Source organism: Penicillium malachiteum (assembly GCF_028827825.1).
Source record: "Penicillium malachiteum strain IBT 17515 chromosome Unknown utg000001l:1.0-8184562.0:1.0-8186909.0, whole genome shotgun sequence".
Classification (NCBI taxonomy): domain Eukaryota; kingdom Fungi; phylum Ascomycota; class Eurotiomycetes; order Eurotiales; family Aspergillaceae; genus Penicillium; species Penicillium malachiteum.
In genome coordinates this window covers 1,163,802-1,181,162 of record NW_026643094.1, presented here as the reverse complement: position 1 = coordinate 1,181,162, position 17,361 = coordinate 1,163,802, and the positions used below count along the sequence as shown (strand labels likewise).

Below are 17,361 nucleotides of genomic sequence, written 5' to 3'. Positions count from 1 at the left end.
TACTTCATGACTGGTAACTTCATGGCGATGATGGCCAACCGAATCTCGCACTATTTGGATCTGCGAGGTCCGAGTACGCCTGTGGACACAGGGTGTTCGACCTAAATGACAGTTTTGCATCTCGCCTGTCAGACCTTGCGCTCCTGGGAAGCAGACAACGCGATCGTTGGAGGAGCATGCATCATGCTGAACCCGGACAAGTTCTGTCAACTGTCCAATATTGGGTAAGAAATTATCACGCTTTTTGAAAACGCTGGAGCAAACGCCTAATTCGTGAAAATAATTATCAATAGATTAATTGGGCCGGAAGGCAAATGCTTCGCGTTCGATGATCGTGCCCAAGAATACGGTCGAGGTGAAGGAATTGCAACGTTGGTCCTGAAACGCCTAGACGACGCTCTTCGAGATGGTGATCCTGTCCGTGCTTTTATACGGGAAACTGGAATGAATCAGGATGGTAAAACACCTAATATCACCTTTCCTTCTCGAGAGCCTCAAGAGGCCTTAATGAGGGCCTGTTATAGCCGTGCCGGCTTGGATCCCGCCGATACTATGTATGTCGAGGCGCACGACACGGGAACCAAAGCTGGTGATCATGTTGAAACCGCCGCCATTGGGTCTGTGTTTGGGCCCGGAAGAACCTCACAGCTTCCACTTTTGATGGGTTCGGTTAAGTCGAACGTAGGCCATACTGAGGCTGCTAGCGGCATAGCGGCAATAATCCAAATGACCAAATCGTTTGAAAAAGGTCTAATTCCCCCAAGTGTCAATATAGAGCAGGTCAGCGCTTCTTTGGATCTTCAAAATGGTAGGCTGAAGGTTGCACAGGCTCTGGAAGCTTGGCCTAATACCAAAGTTCGGCGAGCGTCGGTTAACAACTTCGGTTGGGGCGGCTCTAATACCCATGTCATCATGGATGATGCTGCAGATTATCTTATGAAGCATAGCAGTCAGGGATTGAACACATCTCAAGACCCTCGCTCCGCCTGGAAGGTGTTCGTTCTAAGTGCTAAAGATGAGAATGCCGCCGAGAACATGACGAATCGCCTTTTGAGATACATCAAAAGCCGTGGTCCATCGCTCCAGGCTCTCTCGTTTACTTTGTGTCAGCGCCGTTCTCGGTTCCCTTACACAATTGCCTTTTCGGCCGCCTCAACTTCAGACCTTTTAACAAGTCTGGCAGATTCAACACTAGTCCCGACTTATGCGGCAGAAGTCCCTAGAATAGGCTTTGTTCTCACCGGTCAAGGTGCCCAATGGCATGGCATGGGCCGAGAACTGATGGAGGAATACCCCGTCTTCCATCAAACACTTCGAGAAGCAGACATAATTTTCCAAGGATTTGGTGCACCATGGTCGTGCATCGAAGAACTCAGTCGAGACTCATCCACATCGCCTATCAACACACCTAGCCTCAGTTTCCTTCTTTCATGTGTGATCCAATTAGCACTCGTTCGTGTCCTTGCCTCCTGGAAAATTCGCCCAACTGCCGTAACCGGTCACTCCAGTGGAGAGGTCGCCGCAGCTTATGCATCAGGAGCTCTGAGCTTCAGAGAGGCTCTGGCGATTGTTTATTTCCGCGGGTTGTTAACGTCTCAACATCTTGCCAAATCCACCTCCTCTGGCGGTATGTTGACTGTTGCTTTGGGACAGGAGGACATGCAGCCTTACCTCAACCGCCTAACGGCCGGTATAGTTGTCATTGCATGCGTGAACAGTCCATCCAGTGTCACAATCTCCGGCGATCTAGCAGGTATTGAAGAGCTTCAACAATATCTCGACGGTGATGGAATTTTCGCTCGTCGCCTTCGGGTTCAATCGGCTTACCACTCTCATCACATGCTTCCACTAGAGCAGGAATACCGTGAGATTCTCCAAAAGCATCTTAGTCGTGATCGTCAATTCAGCCCTGATATTTTCGTCTCTTCGCCCGTTTCTGGTGGAGTAGTGGATGAGGCAGAGACTCTAGGACCCGAGCACTGGGTCCAAAACATGTTAGTGCCTGTGCTGTTTGATCAATGCTTTCAAAGAATGTGCATTTCGGATGAGTCCACAGACACTCCTGACCCCAGGGTAGATTTCATAATTGAGATCGGACCTCATGGCGCCCTTGCAGGACCTATTCGCCAGTGCCTGTCGGACATGACTAGCACAGCACTGTCCATCACTCACATCTCCTGTTTGACCAGAAAACAAGATGCCGTTCATACAATGCAGAAAATGGTATCTAATCCCGTGGCCCATGGTCATCCCTTCGACCTTGGCCAAGTCAATTTTCCCCGTGGTGAAGACAGAGAGCTTCGCCCAATTCCAGATCTGCCCTCGTATCCTGGAATCATTCACAGCGATTTTGGGCCGAACCTCGCGTCAGCCGCGAGCATCGGTTTAGAAAGCACCCACATAATGAGCTCTTGGGCACCAGGGCACCTGGTTTAGCGTCAAGCATTGCCCTATGGCGGTTGTGTCTTCGCCCCAGCGAGATGCCGTGGGTTCGTGACCATTTGATCCAAACAGAGATAGTCTACCCGGGTGCTGGCTGTCTCACCATGGCGATGGAAGGCGTGCGACAGGTCGCATTCTGTGATTCGGCGCATCCAATTCGAGGCTACCGTTTGCGTCACGTCGAGATTACCCGGGCACTCACCATCCCCGACACCACAGAAGGCGTTGAGGTTCAACTTCTCCTCAAGCCTCAAAGTCCGGGTAGCTTGAGTCCCAAATGGCGGGAATTCCACATCTCTTCCGCTACTGTAAATGGGGATTGGGTTGAGCACTGCCATGGGCTTGTCGGGCTCGACACTGAAGAACCGAGTGACCAAGGCCCGAGGCACCGTCTTTCCTCAACAGCACGGATCAATTTGGGCACTAAAGGGGGAGCATATTTTCGGTCCATCGAGTCAGCAGATATGTTCCAGGCTTCGCGCAATATGGGCATAAATCACGGTCCCTTGTTCCAGAAACTGACCTCCATTCGCGCCGGATCCAAGAAAGCCATGGCTTCCTTTTTGCCTGTGGATTCAGTTGCGACACAGTCACCGCAATCTAGCTATGTTGTCCATCCCATAACAGTGGATTCAATTTTTCAGGTAGCCTATGCTGCGCTTTCGAAGGACGCTCAGTGGGAAACAGGAGCCGCGATTCCAAAGTCGATCAAAGAAATCTACGTGTCTGATCTCATCAGTAGGGAGACGAACCACAAATTTCAAGCCTTTGTTAACCTTGAACAATGGGGTGCCAGAGGCTTTGACGCTCTCCATTGCACTGGCAGATGATTGGCAGGACAGCTACTAACCGGTGCCGGTGCTGGAAATTGAGGGAATGCATTTCCAACGCGTGGGTGATGCTTCCGATAGAGCCGATCTATCGCCTTCCAATGGTAATCAACTTTGTTTAACAACAGAATGGAAGGAAGACATCCTTTTGAATGACCCTGATATTATTCGACAGCGGCTAAGAAGACCGGTGGAGGCAGACCTGAAGGCCATCGAGGTTGAGCTAAATCGCGCAACTTATCATTTTGTGCACCAGGCCCTGGTAGCTCTGAAAAACGTTGATATTGTGAATATTCTGCCTTGTTATCGAACTCAATGGATGCAGGACCTTGAGGAGAAAGCTTCGCAGGGTCAACTTGCACCACGCAGCGCCCGATGGGCAACCGCCAGCGACGGAGTTAAACAAATGCTCTTCGATCGTGCTGCCGCTCGGAGTGCGAACGGAAAGCTCCTCTGTTCTCTTGGTGGTAATTTATATGCATTGCTCCGAGGTCAGATGAATTCCTCGGAGGCCGCCGGGGATACTACTGCAGTTTTAAGCACCTTTCTGGAAAATATGCTGCATAAAGCCGCGGCTCTCAAGCAGCTCGCCTGGATCGTGGATCTCCATGCCCATCACAATCCCCGTGTCAAAGTTTTGGAATTTGGGACCAGCCCTGGGGAATGTGTTGAGTCGGCGATGCAATATCTGACAAAATATGGAGCAGATGTGGCATCTCCTTGGTTGAGCAAATACACAGTGACAGGTCGGTCCTCCGATGGCATGGCTGCTGAGAGGGTCTCTGCATTTGCGCCCCTGGTTCATTATCAATCCTTGGATTTGGAACAAGATATCACTCTTCAAGGGCTTGAACTTGGATCATATGAAATTTTCATTACACCGTTGCTCTCCTATGAGGCTAAAGACCTTCGTGCAGCGTTGGAAAATTCCCGCCGGGTGTTGAAAGATGGAGGCAAATTGATCATTATCGAAAGGTTACGAGAGACTCTTGATGCAACTTTAATTCTCGGAATTTTGTCACAACGGTGGAATTCAAGTATTCCTATGGCCAGATGGGAGCAGATACTCTGTGAGACTGGCTTCTCCGAAATCGATTTGGAGGTTCCTGAGTGCAGCGACGAAGAGGAACAGTGCTTCAGTGTGATTGTAACTACTGCTGCGGCAGCCTCCAAAAATTCCACCCAATCTGGCTTTAACAGTAACATCTCCGTGGTGTGCTCAGAGAAACCACCACCTAAGGAGTGGACTGGAAGCCTCATCACTGCGCTTTCTTGCTCGACAGATGCGGCTGTAGCTTTGGAGCAGCTTCATGAAATTGACCCCCAAGAAAAGGTGATTGTATTTGTCACGGAGATGCTCACTCCCTTCATTCGTCGAATGAACGAAAAGGATTTCACTGCTGTTAAAACGATATTTTTTAAGGCCGAAGGCATCGTGTGGGTAACACGGTAACACGGGGGTCAGATATCAATAGTGAGTTTCCAGACCATGCCTTGCATGCTGGAATGCTTCGGACGTGTCGTGCAGATAATAGCAGTAAACGATACATCTTGCTGGATCTGGACCATAATGAAGAGCCTTGGACGTTGTCGAGCATCGAAGCTATTGGGCGCGCTGTGCAAGCAGCTTTCAGCCAAGGCACATCATCTGCTTCGCATGATTCCGAATATGCGGTACGAAATGGCACATTTCTCGTTCCACGAGTCGGGTATGATTCAACTACGAGTGAGGTAGTGAAGCTATCACAAAGGTCTTCTGGCGCAGAGCTGCAGCCATTTTTGCAAACTGAACGATCTCTTCGGCTCTTTATTCAGACCCCAGGGTTGCTGGACAGTCTGGTCTTCAAGGATGACCCCGAAGCACAAGAACCATTGCCCGAGAGTTATGTGGAGATTGAACCCCGTGCTTTCGGCCTCAACTTTCGTGGTATCATGGTGGGCATGGGCCAGATGGAGGAGCCTCAGATGGGCTTGGAGTGTGCAGGTGTCGTCAAGCGGGCGCAGGGGAGCGCAGCCATTCACTTCAAGGCGGGTGATCGAGTATGTGCTCTTACTGGTCACGGCCACTGGGCGAGTAGTACGCGTGTACCTTGGACATCTGCAGCTCGCATCCCCGACCAGATGGGCTTTGACATTGCAGCCTCCATTCCCATGGTTTTCGTTACCGCATACTACTGTTTGTTTGAATGCGCACATTTAGAGCCAGGGGAGAAGGTTCTAATCCATGCCGCCTCGGGAGGTGTCGGCCAGGCCGCCATCGTGCTGGCGCAATGGAAACAAGCGACTATTTTCGCTTCAGTCAGCACCCCGGAAAAGAAGCAGTTCCTAATGGACACTTACCAGATCCCCGAGGATCACATCTTCTCCAGCCGTGATCCTTCGTTCGCTCGGCACGTCAAGGCGGCCACTATGGATGGCAGGGGAGTGGACGGTGTGCTGAATTCTTTGGCTGGCGAATTGCTGGACGAGACCTGGCATTGTTTGGCACCGTACGGACGCTTCTTGGAGATCGGGAAGAAGGACATCCAGTCCAACAAGCATCTAGAGATGCGACTTTTCAACACGCAGTGACCTTCGCTTCCTTCGATCTGGTCCAGCTGAGTGACTATCGAGGCCCAGTCCTGTTCCGAGTCCTCAATGCCGCGGTGGGCCTTCTCGATCAAACAGCCATATCTCACATCAGTCACATTACTACCTACTCGATCTCCGACCTCGGACGAGCGTTCAGACAGATGCAAGCAGGCAGGCGCATTGGGAAGATCATCGTGGTTCCACGTCAAAGTGACAAAGTCATGGTAAAGCAAACAGCAATTCCTCCCGAGTTTTAGCATTCACTAATAATTCGTTTTGTCTCCAGGTTTCCGTTGGTCACAGGCCGGTGAGGCTCTCCTCTGAAGTTACTACTTGGTTACCGGAGGTTGGGAGGTATTGGACGGTCAATTGCTCGCTGGCTGGTCGAGCACGGGGCGCAGCATCTGATTCTAATGTCACGCAGTTCGGCGTCAATCCCGGAGTCTCAGACCTTTATTGATGAGCCCCAGGCTGCAGGGTGCGATGCTGTAGCGGTAAACTGCGATGTATCGCGATCTATAAGCCTGGGGCAGGCCTTGTCCGAGTGGCAGGAGACAATGCCGCCCATCCGAGGCGTGATCCAAGCGGCGATGAATCTCCAGGACTCGGTCCTCGAACAGATGTCATTCACACAGTGGTCCAACAGCATCGCCGCCAAGGCACATGCTACGCGCAATCTTCACGAGTTCTTTGGGGATCGCCTAGACTTCTTCACCATGTTGTCCTCTATCGTTGGGGTGGTTGGGAACGCTAGTCAATCTAATTACGGAGCCGGGGGATCATATCAAGACGCACTCGCGCGTCCTCGCGCCGCGCAAGGCCTGCCCGGTGTCGCCCTCGATCTGGGAATGGTCCAGTCGGTGGGATGGTTGGCGGATAACGAAACCGCGAGGGAACGGCTCCTCCGCCAGGGATATCGGCCCCTGGAAGAGGAGGAAGTCCTTCAACTTGTCGAGAGCGCTATTCGTGACCCGGTACGTTCACCGAGAACTAGTCAGGTTATGACCGGCATTGCCGACTTCACACCCGAAGCTGCCACCTCTGGTTGGAGACAAGATTCACGGTTTGGTGGTCTCCAGGTGCGTGCTGGGGCCCTGGGGGAGCCGATGGCGGTGTTACCGGTCGATCAGTAACACCATCGACACGTCGCTTCCTCAAGGATGCAAGTGCGGAGGCTGCATCAGCAGATGCAATTCCTCCGCTCATTACGCAGGCGGTTGTCGAAAAAGTGTCGGCGATGTTCAGCATGCCTGTTTCCGAGATCGACCCTTGCATGCCATTGTCGCGCTATGGGGTTGATTCCTTAGTGGCCGTAGAACTGCGCAATTGGCTGGTCGCTCAGTCAGGGTGCGAAATTTCAATTTTTGATGTCATGGGAAGCACTTCCATGTCTGCTTTGGCGGAGAAAATCTCTGAGCGTGTGCAATACTAGCTGCGACACAAGATCCAAGTCCCTGCCAGTGCCTCATTCAAGTTGTTCTTAATCAGTAACTCCGTGTTGTTGCCATCCGAACTGGCAACACCATCCTTCAAGTTCCAGTATCAACAATTCAACGCTGTTGAAAGTTCCTTAAGCCGTGTTAAGCTTAGATATAGTATTTGTGTGTTGAATATTCTATCAACCAATTCGGAACTATTCATCAATTGTGCCTAGCAATTTTTAATCTATTGCAAACTGAAAATCAGCATTAACTACTTGCGTAGAAACACCAAGTGTATACATGTAGATGGATCCACGAACTTGAAACACTGGCATTTGAAGTATCATACCAGATACTCCTAGTACCTGGTAACTGTGCACTAGCAGACGTCACGGTGCAGTTTGAATATTTTGGCCCGTGGTAGCATCATGATTTCATTATACAAACACCTGGGCAGACTACCTTGGAAGTTTCCACATCATGACTCGGATGAACATTTGAATATACATTAGACGATAGTGGTGGCCTGTCTAGTCAAATCCCTTAAACTCAACATCACCGCCCGCATCTTTTGACTCAGCCGCAGCAGCTTTCCTAGCCAGCCGTTCCTCTTCATTCATTGCCCGAATAGACTCCACCATCCGTTCTGTCTCACGAGCCTTCTCCTTATCAGCCTCAGGCAATTGCTCCCATCTCTCCTGCTCCTTGCGTGCCTGCTTAAACTCCTTCCGCTTAAGCTTCTTCTCTCTCTCCTCTTGATTCTGGCTCCAAGCCACTGGCTCATCTGCACGACGCTTCCGTGACTCCTGCTTAGTGCCCTCTCCAGCTGCATTCTCCGCTATCACCTCCTTGCGACGCTTCTCTCGCTGCTTATCCTTGTAAGCATAGTTATCCCAGTCATTGCTCACGCCCAGTGACTTATCACCAGTGAAACTCCGCAGTTCAGGCATTTTGGGTAGTCGGAGAAGTCCCCATGCTTTGCCCAAGGCTTCCCAGTCAAGATCTGACACACGGAAGATACTGCTTGCTTGATGCTTGCTGTAGCTGCGAAGCCAGCTGACAAAAGCCTTCTGAGCCTTATCGTGAATAGCACGGTCCTTCAAAGTCACGGCGCGGACAGCTTGAGTAGCCACGGCTGCATCCACGTCCGAACTTGGAGTTGGAAGATTGAAATGTGCCACTGGGGTCTTTCGCACTTCTAAGAATGAGACATAGTCTTCTTCTCGTCCTGGGTGTAAAAGCACGATACTAAGACCCTTTCGACCAGCGCGACCTGCTCTGCCGCAGCGGTGAATAAAGGTTTTAGGGTCTGAGGGTGGATCAATCTGAACAACTAGGTCGACGGATGGGATATCCAGACCACGAGAGGCGACATCGGTAGTAAGGAGAATTGAGGGGGTGGTGGATGTGGTGAAGCGAATAAAGTTCTTTTGGCGGACATTGGCAGGGTGTTTGCCATGCAGGGGGACGAGGAGGAATTCATCTCCTAGTATAATTGGAAGAATCATGGCCAAGTAATCGACACTGGAGCATGTTGATACGAAAAAGATGGTTTTCTGTGGCGTTGGCTGCACGGATAACAAGATTTGCTTCAGGATGGAGAATTTATGAGCTGGGGGTGTTGTAAGATAAGTCATCTGTAGACTATTTTAAAGTTAGTAAAATGCAGTATGAGAAGAACCGTTATCAGGAAAACCAACCTCGCAGGAGTGCGCTTGTCTTCTGCTCCAGCTCCTCCCTTAACCTTGACGGCTACCTTAACTGGGTTACGCAGTCCCACGCGGACAATTTGATCCACGGCTTCACTGATACTGGCACTGAATAGACCTGTCCTCCTCTGTTTGGGTAGATGGCGGAGAATCCTCTGGAGATCGTCCTTGAATCCAAGATCCAGCAATCTATCGGCCTCGTCGAGAACAAGCATTTCGAAGGAAGACTGCGGGCAGTGCACATGAGGGGAGGAAAGGAGCTCCAACAATCTTCCTGGAGTGCAAACCAGAACGTTCGGTGATTTCTTGAGGAAAGTGCTAAGATCCTCTGCGGGCGATGTAGTTCCACCGAGAAGGAGCTGTGGGACGACCTTTAGGGTTGAGGCGGAGGCCTTTGGGCGCGGTGCGTCGTCTTCTTGGGGATGGATCGCTGCAGCGGATGCTGGATGGAATTCTAGTAAAGACAAGAGGACTTGGTAAATTTGCGAGGCCAATTCTCTGTGAATACATGTTAGTAATATGTATCTATGAGTAGTTCGTGCAACTTAACGTACCTAGTAGGAGAAATGATAATAGCGCCGACATGGTGCTTCTTGAGAGGTTCGTCAAGGCGCAATAGTTTCTCTACCACCGGGATCAAGAAGGAGAGTGTCTTTCCACTTCCAGTGACTGCTTCCACAACCACATCTTTATGCGCCATGAAAAGCGGAATTGCGGAGGCCTGGACTGGGGTCATTCGAGCAAAGCCCATCGAGGCCACGGCATCCAAGGTCCATTGTGAAAGGCTGGGATTAATACCATCCCATGCCCTCGAGAATGAAGGAGGTTTAGGCGGCATGACTCTCCACTTGGATTTAAGAACAATCTTGAATCTTATATGAATGTTTTTTTTCCCTTGAATCGCAAATCGCAAATCGCGAAAAGAAAAAAAGCTGGGCGGCTTATCGATTAGCTATCGCCACGTGATTGACGGCATTGGGCGGATCGCGATCTACTTTTTCCCTTTTCTATACATTGCCTAACTCAGCCCTGGCAGTTTAGTTCAAGTTTTGTATCTCTTTATATATAGGTACTATGCACTGCGCCCATACTTGCCTCTCCTACCATCTGTTCCAAAGTCAATAAGAGCTCCGGACTCGACCACTGCCCATCATTGAGTCATTAGCAAGACCCTTAATACCTTACGGCAACCTTGCCCAAGACAGCGCAAACCCCTGTGCGCGGCCCTTATTTGGCCTCATTCGGACCCCAATACTCCCACCCTTTGCTGTCCGACTATCCACCATGCCATCCACTCCTAGTACAATCCCAGAGACAAGAGTCATATCTCCGTCACCTTCCCTGACCGATTCATCTGACGCACGTGATGGCTACTTTGCGCCGACAACTCGATCCGCAGCGCGCCGGCAACAGCTTTCAGGGGTTGCTGAGGAGGGTTCTGGCTCAGGGAGATCAAGAGGCTCCCCTGATGAAACCCCTTCAAGAAGTTCCACGCGACGTCGTCCACCTCGTCGATCCAACCCCATGATTCCAGCTTCACCGCCGGCCGCCAACGGCAGCACATCCAACGGCTTCCTTTCACCTACATCGAAAGTTTCCAATGCTTTCCGTGACCTCTCTCGATCGCCGTCACCCCTCGGTCTTATACCTTTACATACACGCTACCGTAGCTTCATCCACCGTCATGAGATTCCTCGAAAGGTCCTGCACGTGTCCATTGGGTTCGTGACCCTCCACCTCTACAGCCGAGGTATTCAAGCTACTCAGATTACGCCGGTACTTTTCACCGCCCTTGTCCCCATCGCAGTGACCGACATCGTGCGACATCGTTTTGAGAAAGTCAATAAATTTTACATCCGCTGCGTGGGTGCGCTCATGCGTGAGACCGAGGTTTCGGGATATAACGGTGTGATATGGTACTTGCTCGGCGCATATATCGTTTTACGTTTCTTCCCCAAGGACATCGGAGTCATGGGCGTTCTCTTGCTCAGCTGGTGTGATACAGCGGCATCCACCTTCGGCCGTCTATATGGTCGCTACACCCCTCGTCTCAGACAAGGCAAGAGTCTGGCTGGCACCATGGCTGCTTGGTTGGTCGGCGTTGCCACTGCCGCTGCTTTCTGGGGATGGTTTGTTCCTCATATGGGTGCATTCCCTAATGACCCCGAAGGCTCATTCATGTTTACCGGCCAGTTGAGCTTGCTCCCAGACTCTGTACGGGGTCTCCTGGGCTGGGAGGCTGCCAGTGATGCTGCCACCACTATCACCGGTCCATTGGCTCTTGGAGTTATGAGCGTTGTCACTGGTTTCATCGCTGCTGGCAGCGAGTTCATTGATCTATTCAGTTGGGACGATAACTTCACAATCCCAGTCCTGAGTGGACTCGGGCTATGCGGTTTCCTGAAGGTTTTCGGTTAAATATATTTCGACATTTCTTGTGTCTTCGCGTACAGCACGTTTTTACATACACATCCCTACTCATACCTCTCTGTTTGCTTTTTAATGACGTTTAGATGACCGGATGTTCTTCTGCTTTCTTACGCGTGGCATTGCATCAGATCTGGGTTCTGGCATAGACAGGGCGCATAAATCGCTTCTCCAGCCAATTTTCTTCGTTCCCCTATGATTTCTCGGGCGTTTCATGTAGCTCCTGCTTATTTTGGCAAGTTTCCTCCGAAATAACACAGTTGAAGCTGCAGTCTACCCCTGTTAGTGATGAATATTTACTCCTGCTTGAAGTTACTGTGCATCTTGAATGTGCACATTGCTGAATCCACACTAATTCCTACTACGTATGGCACCATCCTAAGGTACTTTCAAATATTTCAATGATTAGACTCTCAGGCTTTTAAAAACATTGAATTGCCAGTGGTATTCATCCGTTCAGCTACTACTATTAACACTCGTGGAAGTTTTGAATCGTTATCATTTCATGTCATAAGAAGCTAAAAAAAACCAACGCCCGCCAATGCTTGATCAAATTGCCAGCTCAAATTCAATGAGAATATGTATAATCCGATGTTTGTCCTTTCTGAACGCCAATCCTTCTGTCAATCAATCCAAATGTTGAAACCAATGCAAGCTTTGAGAAAAAAAAAATCAAGTCATATCAACAATGCTGACTTGGGAAAAACGTTTCTTTCTTGCTTTGCTCTTTGGATTAGGTTCCGTAATTGCGTCTATACGACCATGGGACCCTGAATTCATTTCAAGCGAGTCCGAACCAGCAGGTTCGTCAATTGACCAGAAACCATTATATGTTGAGATATTTTCAAGGTGCCCAGATGTTTGCCTGGAGCCTGATTTTTGTGTCTTTTTGACTGCTTTGAGCTTGTCGGTAGCTTCCTCACTCTTCTTCACGCAAGAGGTTCTGCTTGTTGGTGCGGGTTTCTCTGACGAGTCCTTCTTGTCCTGTTGTGCTGATAATGACAAGGCAGACACAGCCTTCTCTAAATCCACAACTTCACGGGGGGGTTTCCTCGATATCGATAGGTTTTGTTGCCTTCTTCGCTTTGTCGTAGGCCTGCTTTTTGGGCGATGATGCTGTTAAGTTCCGCGCAGTGACCTTTGCATCCGAGGTCTTAGAAGTGGAGACCGAATAGCTTATCTTGAGCCCCTTTGAGAGCGGGGAGTCCAATTGATCCAATGGATGAAAGATGCGGAAGCCGGGGTCATCAATATCAGCTTCCCCAGTGGCAGAAATTCGAGTCCGAACTGGGGCTGGGGTTTGTCCTGCCAGAGGATGTCGTTTAATCTTTGGCGGTGATGTGGTAACTAAGGAGGAGAATGAGTCAATGAGATCATCAACATCATGGGAGGCGTCGTACGTTTGCTGTTGGGAATACATGCGGGGAGGGAAATCAGTCTCCAAGTCGATGCTTTCCGCAAATGAAGGTGGCGTCTTGAATCCAGGTGATTCCTTGGCCGAGACCACTGACGATTGCGAGGATGCTGCTACAAGCATATGCTTCTTGTTGGACTGCGAAAGCTCGGATTTATCCTTGGTCATGGTTCCATATTTCAGGATACTACCATGCTTCATATTCGGGTCAATAGGCCCCTTCTTTCTGGGGCCTGTGCGGCGTGTAGTTGGCTTTTTAGGCTTAGACGCAGCCTTGCTGGCCTTTGCTGCCTCCTTTGCGGCTTGTTCGTCATTCCAGGCCTTCACAACATCAGGGACACCGAGTTTGGCAACTGTCTCGAAAACCCAGATCTTAACAATCCCAAGGGGGTCATATCGGTTTCTCGCGGGGGTCTTTGAAGGCGTTGAAGGGGGTTCACCAACTGCGATTTCGGGATCATCTTCATCATCCTCTTCAAGCACCTCTTCCGAAGGACCGGTCTCTTGGACTGGAGGGAGAGGGGTCGGTTCTTCGGCGAGCAAATCAATGCCAACCACATCGATCGGCAGCATATCCGTCTGTAGCTCAGTCATACCATCAGTACCAAAAGTGGCTCGACTTCGATAAATCTTCTGAAGCCAAGGGTCATCACAGTCAGGAGCCAATGTGTTGCCACTTGAGAGCCCTGAGACAGGCCGTTGGAGACGGAGCCTGTAAGAAACTAGAGGCTCAGCCAAATGTTTGATAATCTTCCTGGCACCCGAACGATAATTCCATTCGAAATGCTCGGCTGCATAGGTCCTAATGGCGAAGGTATCAATTTCTCTATCCCAGGCTTGTCTCAGACGACGCCTGAGAATAGACATTTCCTCCTCGGTGGAGACTTTTGGCTCAGCATAATACTCGAGAATTTGTCGATCGGGGAAGTCCTCGGGGATCCGAACTGCCTTGTGCTTTGTCGTGAAGTAGCCGCTCTCGTTTTCATCCAGTTCGTATTGCAGTCGCTCGCGCCATTCACCAATACGTGTCTGGATATCTGGAGAATTAGAAGCAAGCTCTTGGAGCAGATCTTCACCAAAGCTTGCTTGGGCAATCTCCTTTGCTAGTTTAGCCCCACACTTTGGGACGCCTCCGGGCAGATAATCACCTCCGCTAAGCATGGCGAATAAAATCATACCTGCCCGGCCTAGAGGCACGTTCGAGACAAGATCCCCAGTTCCAATGCGATAGCAGGTGACATGGGTTGCAGCAGTAGTACCAGTGCCCTTTTCCTTCGAGAAGTTCATGATGGTCCACGTTGAACCAAACATGAGCGTATCAGCATCGTTGCTCATCACTGCATCTACGATCCCAGCCTGCTGCAGTCTTGCGCATTCGGCCTCAGCCTCGCCAGGGGCCTCATGCCATGGAAATTGGAAACGTTCAATTAAATCCTTTGAGCGCTGGATGATTGGCGCATTGCCATAACTGCGCGCCGAGACTGCCTTCCCCCTTTTGAAGGGAGGTTTATGGCGACCATCGTAAACGAAAAGTGGGTGAACCGGCAATGCGAGGAGCTTAAGAAGTCGAAAGAACAATGTACGTAGTTCTGGATTCTTTCCGCCACGGCCAGCTTGAACCTGGAATAACCAAATAGAGATATCAACTGCGACTCGGATCGGCCTTGCTGTACGCTCCAAGTGAGAGACTGCTAATTTCGAAAGGGAGACTCGATCGCCTTTGCCAAGGGCATTGATGAGACTAGGATATCCATGTATCAGCGAACCCCGCTCTTCAAGATATGATAAGTGCACTTCGGCGGGTTGCTAAGTGACAGTTGAAGAGATCGCAGTAAAACGACAGACATACCCTGGGATACCCATCCGGTCGGTATTGACATTGAATATTCACCAATTCTGCATGGTCATAAGAATATGTAGTTAGCCATGTGGCGTTGGGGATGATTATTGTAGCTGCAGTTGCAAGCACTTGAGTTGTTGACGAGTAAATAAACCACGGCCCGATGTAGATCCGTTTACGACACAGCTGCTTCCAAACCCGCGTTGTTTGCGCGATGTTTGCGCGATATCGTCACCAGGTTCAATTGGAGCTCCTTCAAAGATATCCCAGCTCTGATTACGTATTTCTCTCATTACCCTTGCTGCTACATTTTGAATACATATTTGCTCATACTCGCTTCGCATGGCGCTGTAAACGCATCGGCGCATTGCATTGCTGAAGCGGGTCCTCTTTCGCCGCGGATTTCGGTTGCCCCGAGGGGTGACACTCCAAAACACACTCACGATTTCGCAATAGCCGACGAAACAACCCAAATCCAACGCACTATTTGCGAAATGTCTACATCTAGCTTGCGGAATTCAGTGGCCCGACCGGGCTCGCCTCATACTCCGCAGCAGCAGCTTCGTTCGGCCAATACCTCCTTCGCTAGCACCACGTCACCGGGCTCAACATTTCGCAACGAAGACGATGCAATCATATTTGAAATTGGCGCCCGCTGGCTCCGAGCTGGATTTGAGGGAAGCAGTGCGCCTGTTTGTGTGGTTGGCCTTGGACCAGAAGAATCCCGGCGGGCAGGGGACTATCGGGGATGGATTGAAGGCGATTCGGGTGCACGACCACCATCTCAGCCTATCAACGCAGAAGATTGGACCCGTGAATATGAGATCTGGAGGTTAGATTTACGTCAAACGGATATCGGCTTGGTGGGAGATAAAATTGAACGTCTATTCCGTGAAACCTATAACCAATATCTGTTGACCGACACAGGGACATCCCGCTTAGTCCTGGTTCTACCTTCTCTTATGCCGCATCCATTATTGTCATCGCTTCTCTCAACACTCTTCAGCCGATGGCGTTTCCCTACTATTACTCTTTTACCCAGCGCCCCTATGTCAGCGACTGCTGCGGGATTGCGATCAGCGCTAGTGGTGGATCTTGGATGGGCGGAGACTACTACGACTGGACTCTATGAATATAGAGAGGTCACAACAAATAGAAGTACGAGAGCGATGAAAGCGGTTGTGCAGCAAATGGGTCGACTTCTCAGTAGTCTCGCTTTGCAAGATAGCCAAGAGGAGGTTTTATTAGAAGATATCTCCGTGGGATTCAAATACTGCGAGGAGGTAACCTGTCGACTTGCTTGGTGTCATCCAGATACAGAGACGGAAGACACCGAAGAGCAATCCTCGTCTGTCTCAATACCGCCTCCAGGGAATCCTGAGCAGGAATTTATTGAGGTCCCATTTTCCCGATTTGCAGAACCCGTCGAGAAAGTCCTCCTTGCTCCAGATATCTCCGAGCACGATCTTGACGATGAAGAGAAATCCATACCTCTTCTAGTCTACAAGACCCTTCTCGACCTACCTCCCGATGCACGCGGAACATGTATGGCACGCATCGTGTTCGTTGGTGGTGGAGCTCGGATTCCTGGCTTGCGGCAGCGGATTCTTAAAGAGGTCTCAAAGTTGGTTGAGCGATATGGATGGAGTCCGATTCGAGGAAAAGCCGTAGAGCGACAACGTGAGCGTTTAGCGGAGCTGAGGATCTCGACTCAACCGAACGGCGAGAAGTCACCTGTGAAGGCCACAGCCACAACGGCCTCTCCTGATGATGAGAAGTCAGATCCATCAAAGGAGGTACCAGAAATCGATTTTGTGGAGCAAAAGTTGCGTCGTCAAAACAAAGATACGCCAATTCCTATCCAGGGAGTCTTGCGCGAAGTCGAGTCTCTCGGGGCTTGGGCTGGTGCAAGTCTAACAACTAGCTTGAAGATCCGAGGAATGGTGGAAATTGAGCGTGAGAAATTCTTGCAGCATGGGCTAGCTGGTGGTACCCGGGATTCGGAACATCCTGTGCCTGATCGTCGATCAGGGCTGAGAGCAGGTGATCGCTCGAGCTGGACTCTAGCAGGATGGGCATAATAGAAGTCTGTACATTTACTTGTTTGACATATAATAGATACCCATTTCGCCTATACCCGATGCCCGGTAAGCTGCATCACCTTGGTAGCTTCTTTCCATGTTCTCGAGTTTCATAGAACAAGGCTCAAATCCTAGCAAGCTCTAACATTGAATCCTTGAACTTATGGTGACTCCAAGTCGGTGCCCGCTCTTATTCCCTTCTCGAGCTTAGCTATACTCCAACCGTTACTTGGTTCCACTTTCATACTTGAATCTGGTTTATCCCAGCTTTGGCGTCTGGTTTCTCCAAATTCTTTCTAGGATTGCGAATACTCCCGTCTGAGTGCCGCGTAAGTCCGTTCTCCCCCCAATCCTGAATCCCCCTCTGTTTAATTCCAGCATGAAGGCACAGCTGTATGGCTAGAATATTGTGAGATAGAGATGAAAGTGTGTTGTTTGTCTCAATCTATGCTAGTGCTAGTCACCTGTTGCTAGGTATAAAAATACCTCTCGATTCTCATCTTCCTTCAAGTTATTCCTTTTTCTATTCATCATTCTTCCCCTTCTCTCATCACCAAAAAATAACATTTGAATTCTCAACTTCAAAATACTTTGTCATCCTCCTTTCTCTTAGCAAAGCTACCCCC

General features: G+C 50.1%; 9 protein-coding genes across 9 annotated transcripts; 7 read left to right on the top strand and 2 right to left on the bottom strand.

The window, feature by feature from the left end:
- Window positions 1-183: 183 nt before the first annotated feature.
- Window positions 184-2,436, top strand: N7483_000455 (Acyl transferase/acyl hydrolase/lysophospholipase; the record flags this gene model as incomplete). The annotated part of the gene is made up of 2 exons (XM_057083893.1): window positions 184-224; window positions 294-2,436. The coding sequence occupies 2 exons, from the start codon at window positions 184-186 to the stop codon at window positions 2,434-2,436; spliced, it is 2,184 nt and encodes a 727-aa protein (XP_056950042.1).
- Window positions 2,437-2,546: 110 nt separating this feature from the next.
- On the top strand, window positions 2,547-3,272 carry N7483_000454 (Acyl transferase/acyl hydrolase/lysophospholipase; the record flags this gene model as incomplete). The annotated part of the gene is made up of 1 exon (XM_057083892.1): window positions 2,547-3,272. One exon carries the CDS (start codon window positions 2,547-2,549, stop codon window positions 3,270-3,272), a length of 726 nt encoding a protein of 241 aa, XP_056950041.1.
- A 46-nt stretch (window positions 3,273-3,318) lies between these two features.
- N7483_000453 (Acyl transferase/acyl hydrolase/lysophospholipase) lies at window positions 3,319-4,725 on the top strand (the record flags this gene model as incomplete). The annotated part of the gene is made up of 1 exon (XM_057083891.1): window positions 3,319-4,725. One exon carries the CDS (start codon window positions 3,319-3,321, stop codon window positions 4,723-4,725), a length of 1,407 nt encoding a protein of 468 aa, XP_056950040.1.
- Window positions 4,726-4,778: 53 nt separating this feature from the next.
- On the top strand, window positions 4,779-5,843 carry N7483_000452 (Acyl transferase/acyl hydrolase/lysophospholipase; the record flags this gene model as incomplete). Its single annotated transcript, XM_057083890.1, has 1 exon — window positions 4,779-5,843. The coding sequence occupies one exon, from the start codon at window positions 4,779-4,781 to the stop codon at window positions 5,841-5,843; it is 1,065 nt and encodes a 354-aa protein (XP_056950039.1).
- A 413-nt stretch (window positions 5,844-6,256) lies between these two features.
- N7483_000451 (beta-ketoacyl reductase) lies at window positions 6,257-6,976 on the top strand (the record flags this gene model as incomplete). The annotated part of the gene is made up of 1 exon (XM_057083889.1): window positions 6,257-6,976. One exon carries the CDS (start codon window positions 6,257-6,259, stop codon window positions 6,974-6,976), a length of 720 nt encoding a protein of 239 aa, XP_056950038.1.
- Window positions 6,977-7,794: 818 nt separating this feature from the next.
- spb4 (ATP-dependent RNA helicase SPB4) lies at window positions 7,795-9,811 on the bottom strand (the record flags this gene model as incomplete). Its single annotated transcript, XM_057083888.1, has 3 exons — window positions 7,795-8,908; window positions 8,965-9,471; window positions 9,528-9,811. The coding sequence occupies 3 exons, from the start codon at window positions 9,809-9,811 to the stop codon at window positions 7,795-7,797; spliced, it is 1,905 nt and encodes a 634-aa protein (XP_056950037.1).
- Window positions 9,812-10,257: 446 nt separating this feature from the next.
- N7483_000449 (diacylglycerol/polyprenol kinase family protein) lies at window positions 10,258-11,391 on the top strand (the record flags this gene model as incomplete). The annotated part of the gene is made up of 1 exon (XM_057083887.1): window positions 10,258-11,391. The coding sequence occupies one exon, from the start codon at window positions 10,258-10,260 to the stop codon at window positions 11,389-11,391; it is 1,134 nt and encodes a 377-aa protein (XP_056950036.1).
- A 1,045-nt stretch (window positions 11,392-12,436) lies between these two features.
- On the bottom strand, window positions 12,437-14,677 carry N7483_000448 (crossover junction endodeoxyribonuclease; the record flags this gene model as incomplete). The annotated part of the gene is made up of 2 exons (XM_057083886.1): window positions 12,437-14,555; window positions 14,664-14,677. The coding sequence occupies 2 exons, from the start codon at window positions 14,675-14,677 to the stop codon at window positions 12,437-12,439; spliced, it is 2,133 nt and encodes a 710-aa protein (XP_056950035.1).
- A 471-nt stretch (window positions 14,678-15,148) lies between these two features.
- On the top strand, window positions 15,149-16,735 carry N7483_000447 (putative actin-related protein RO7; the record flags this gene model as incomplete). The annotated part of the gene is made up of 1 exon (XM_057083885.1): window positions 15,149-16,735. One exon carries the CDS (start codon window positions 15,149-15,151, stop codon window positions 16,733-16,735), a length of 1,587 nt encoding a protein of 528 aa, XP_056950034.1.
- Window positions 16,736-17,361: the final 626 nt, after the last annotated feature.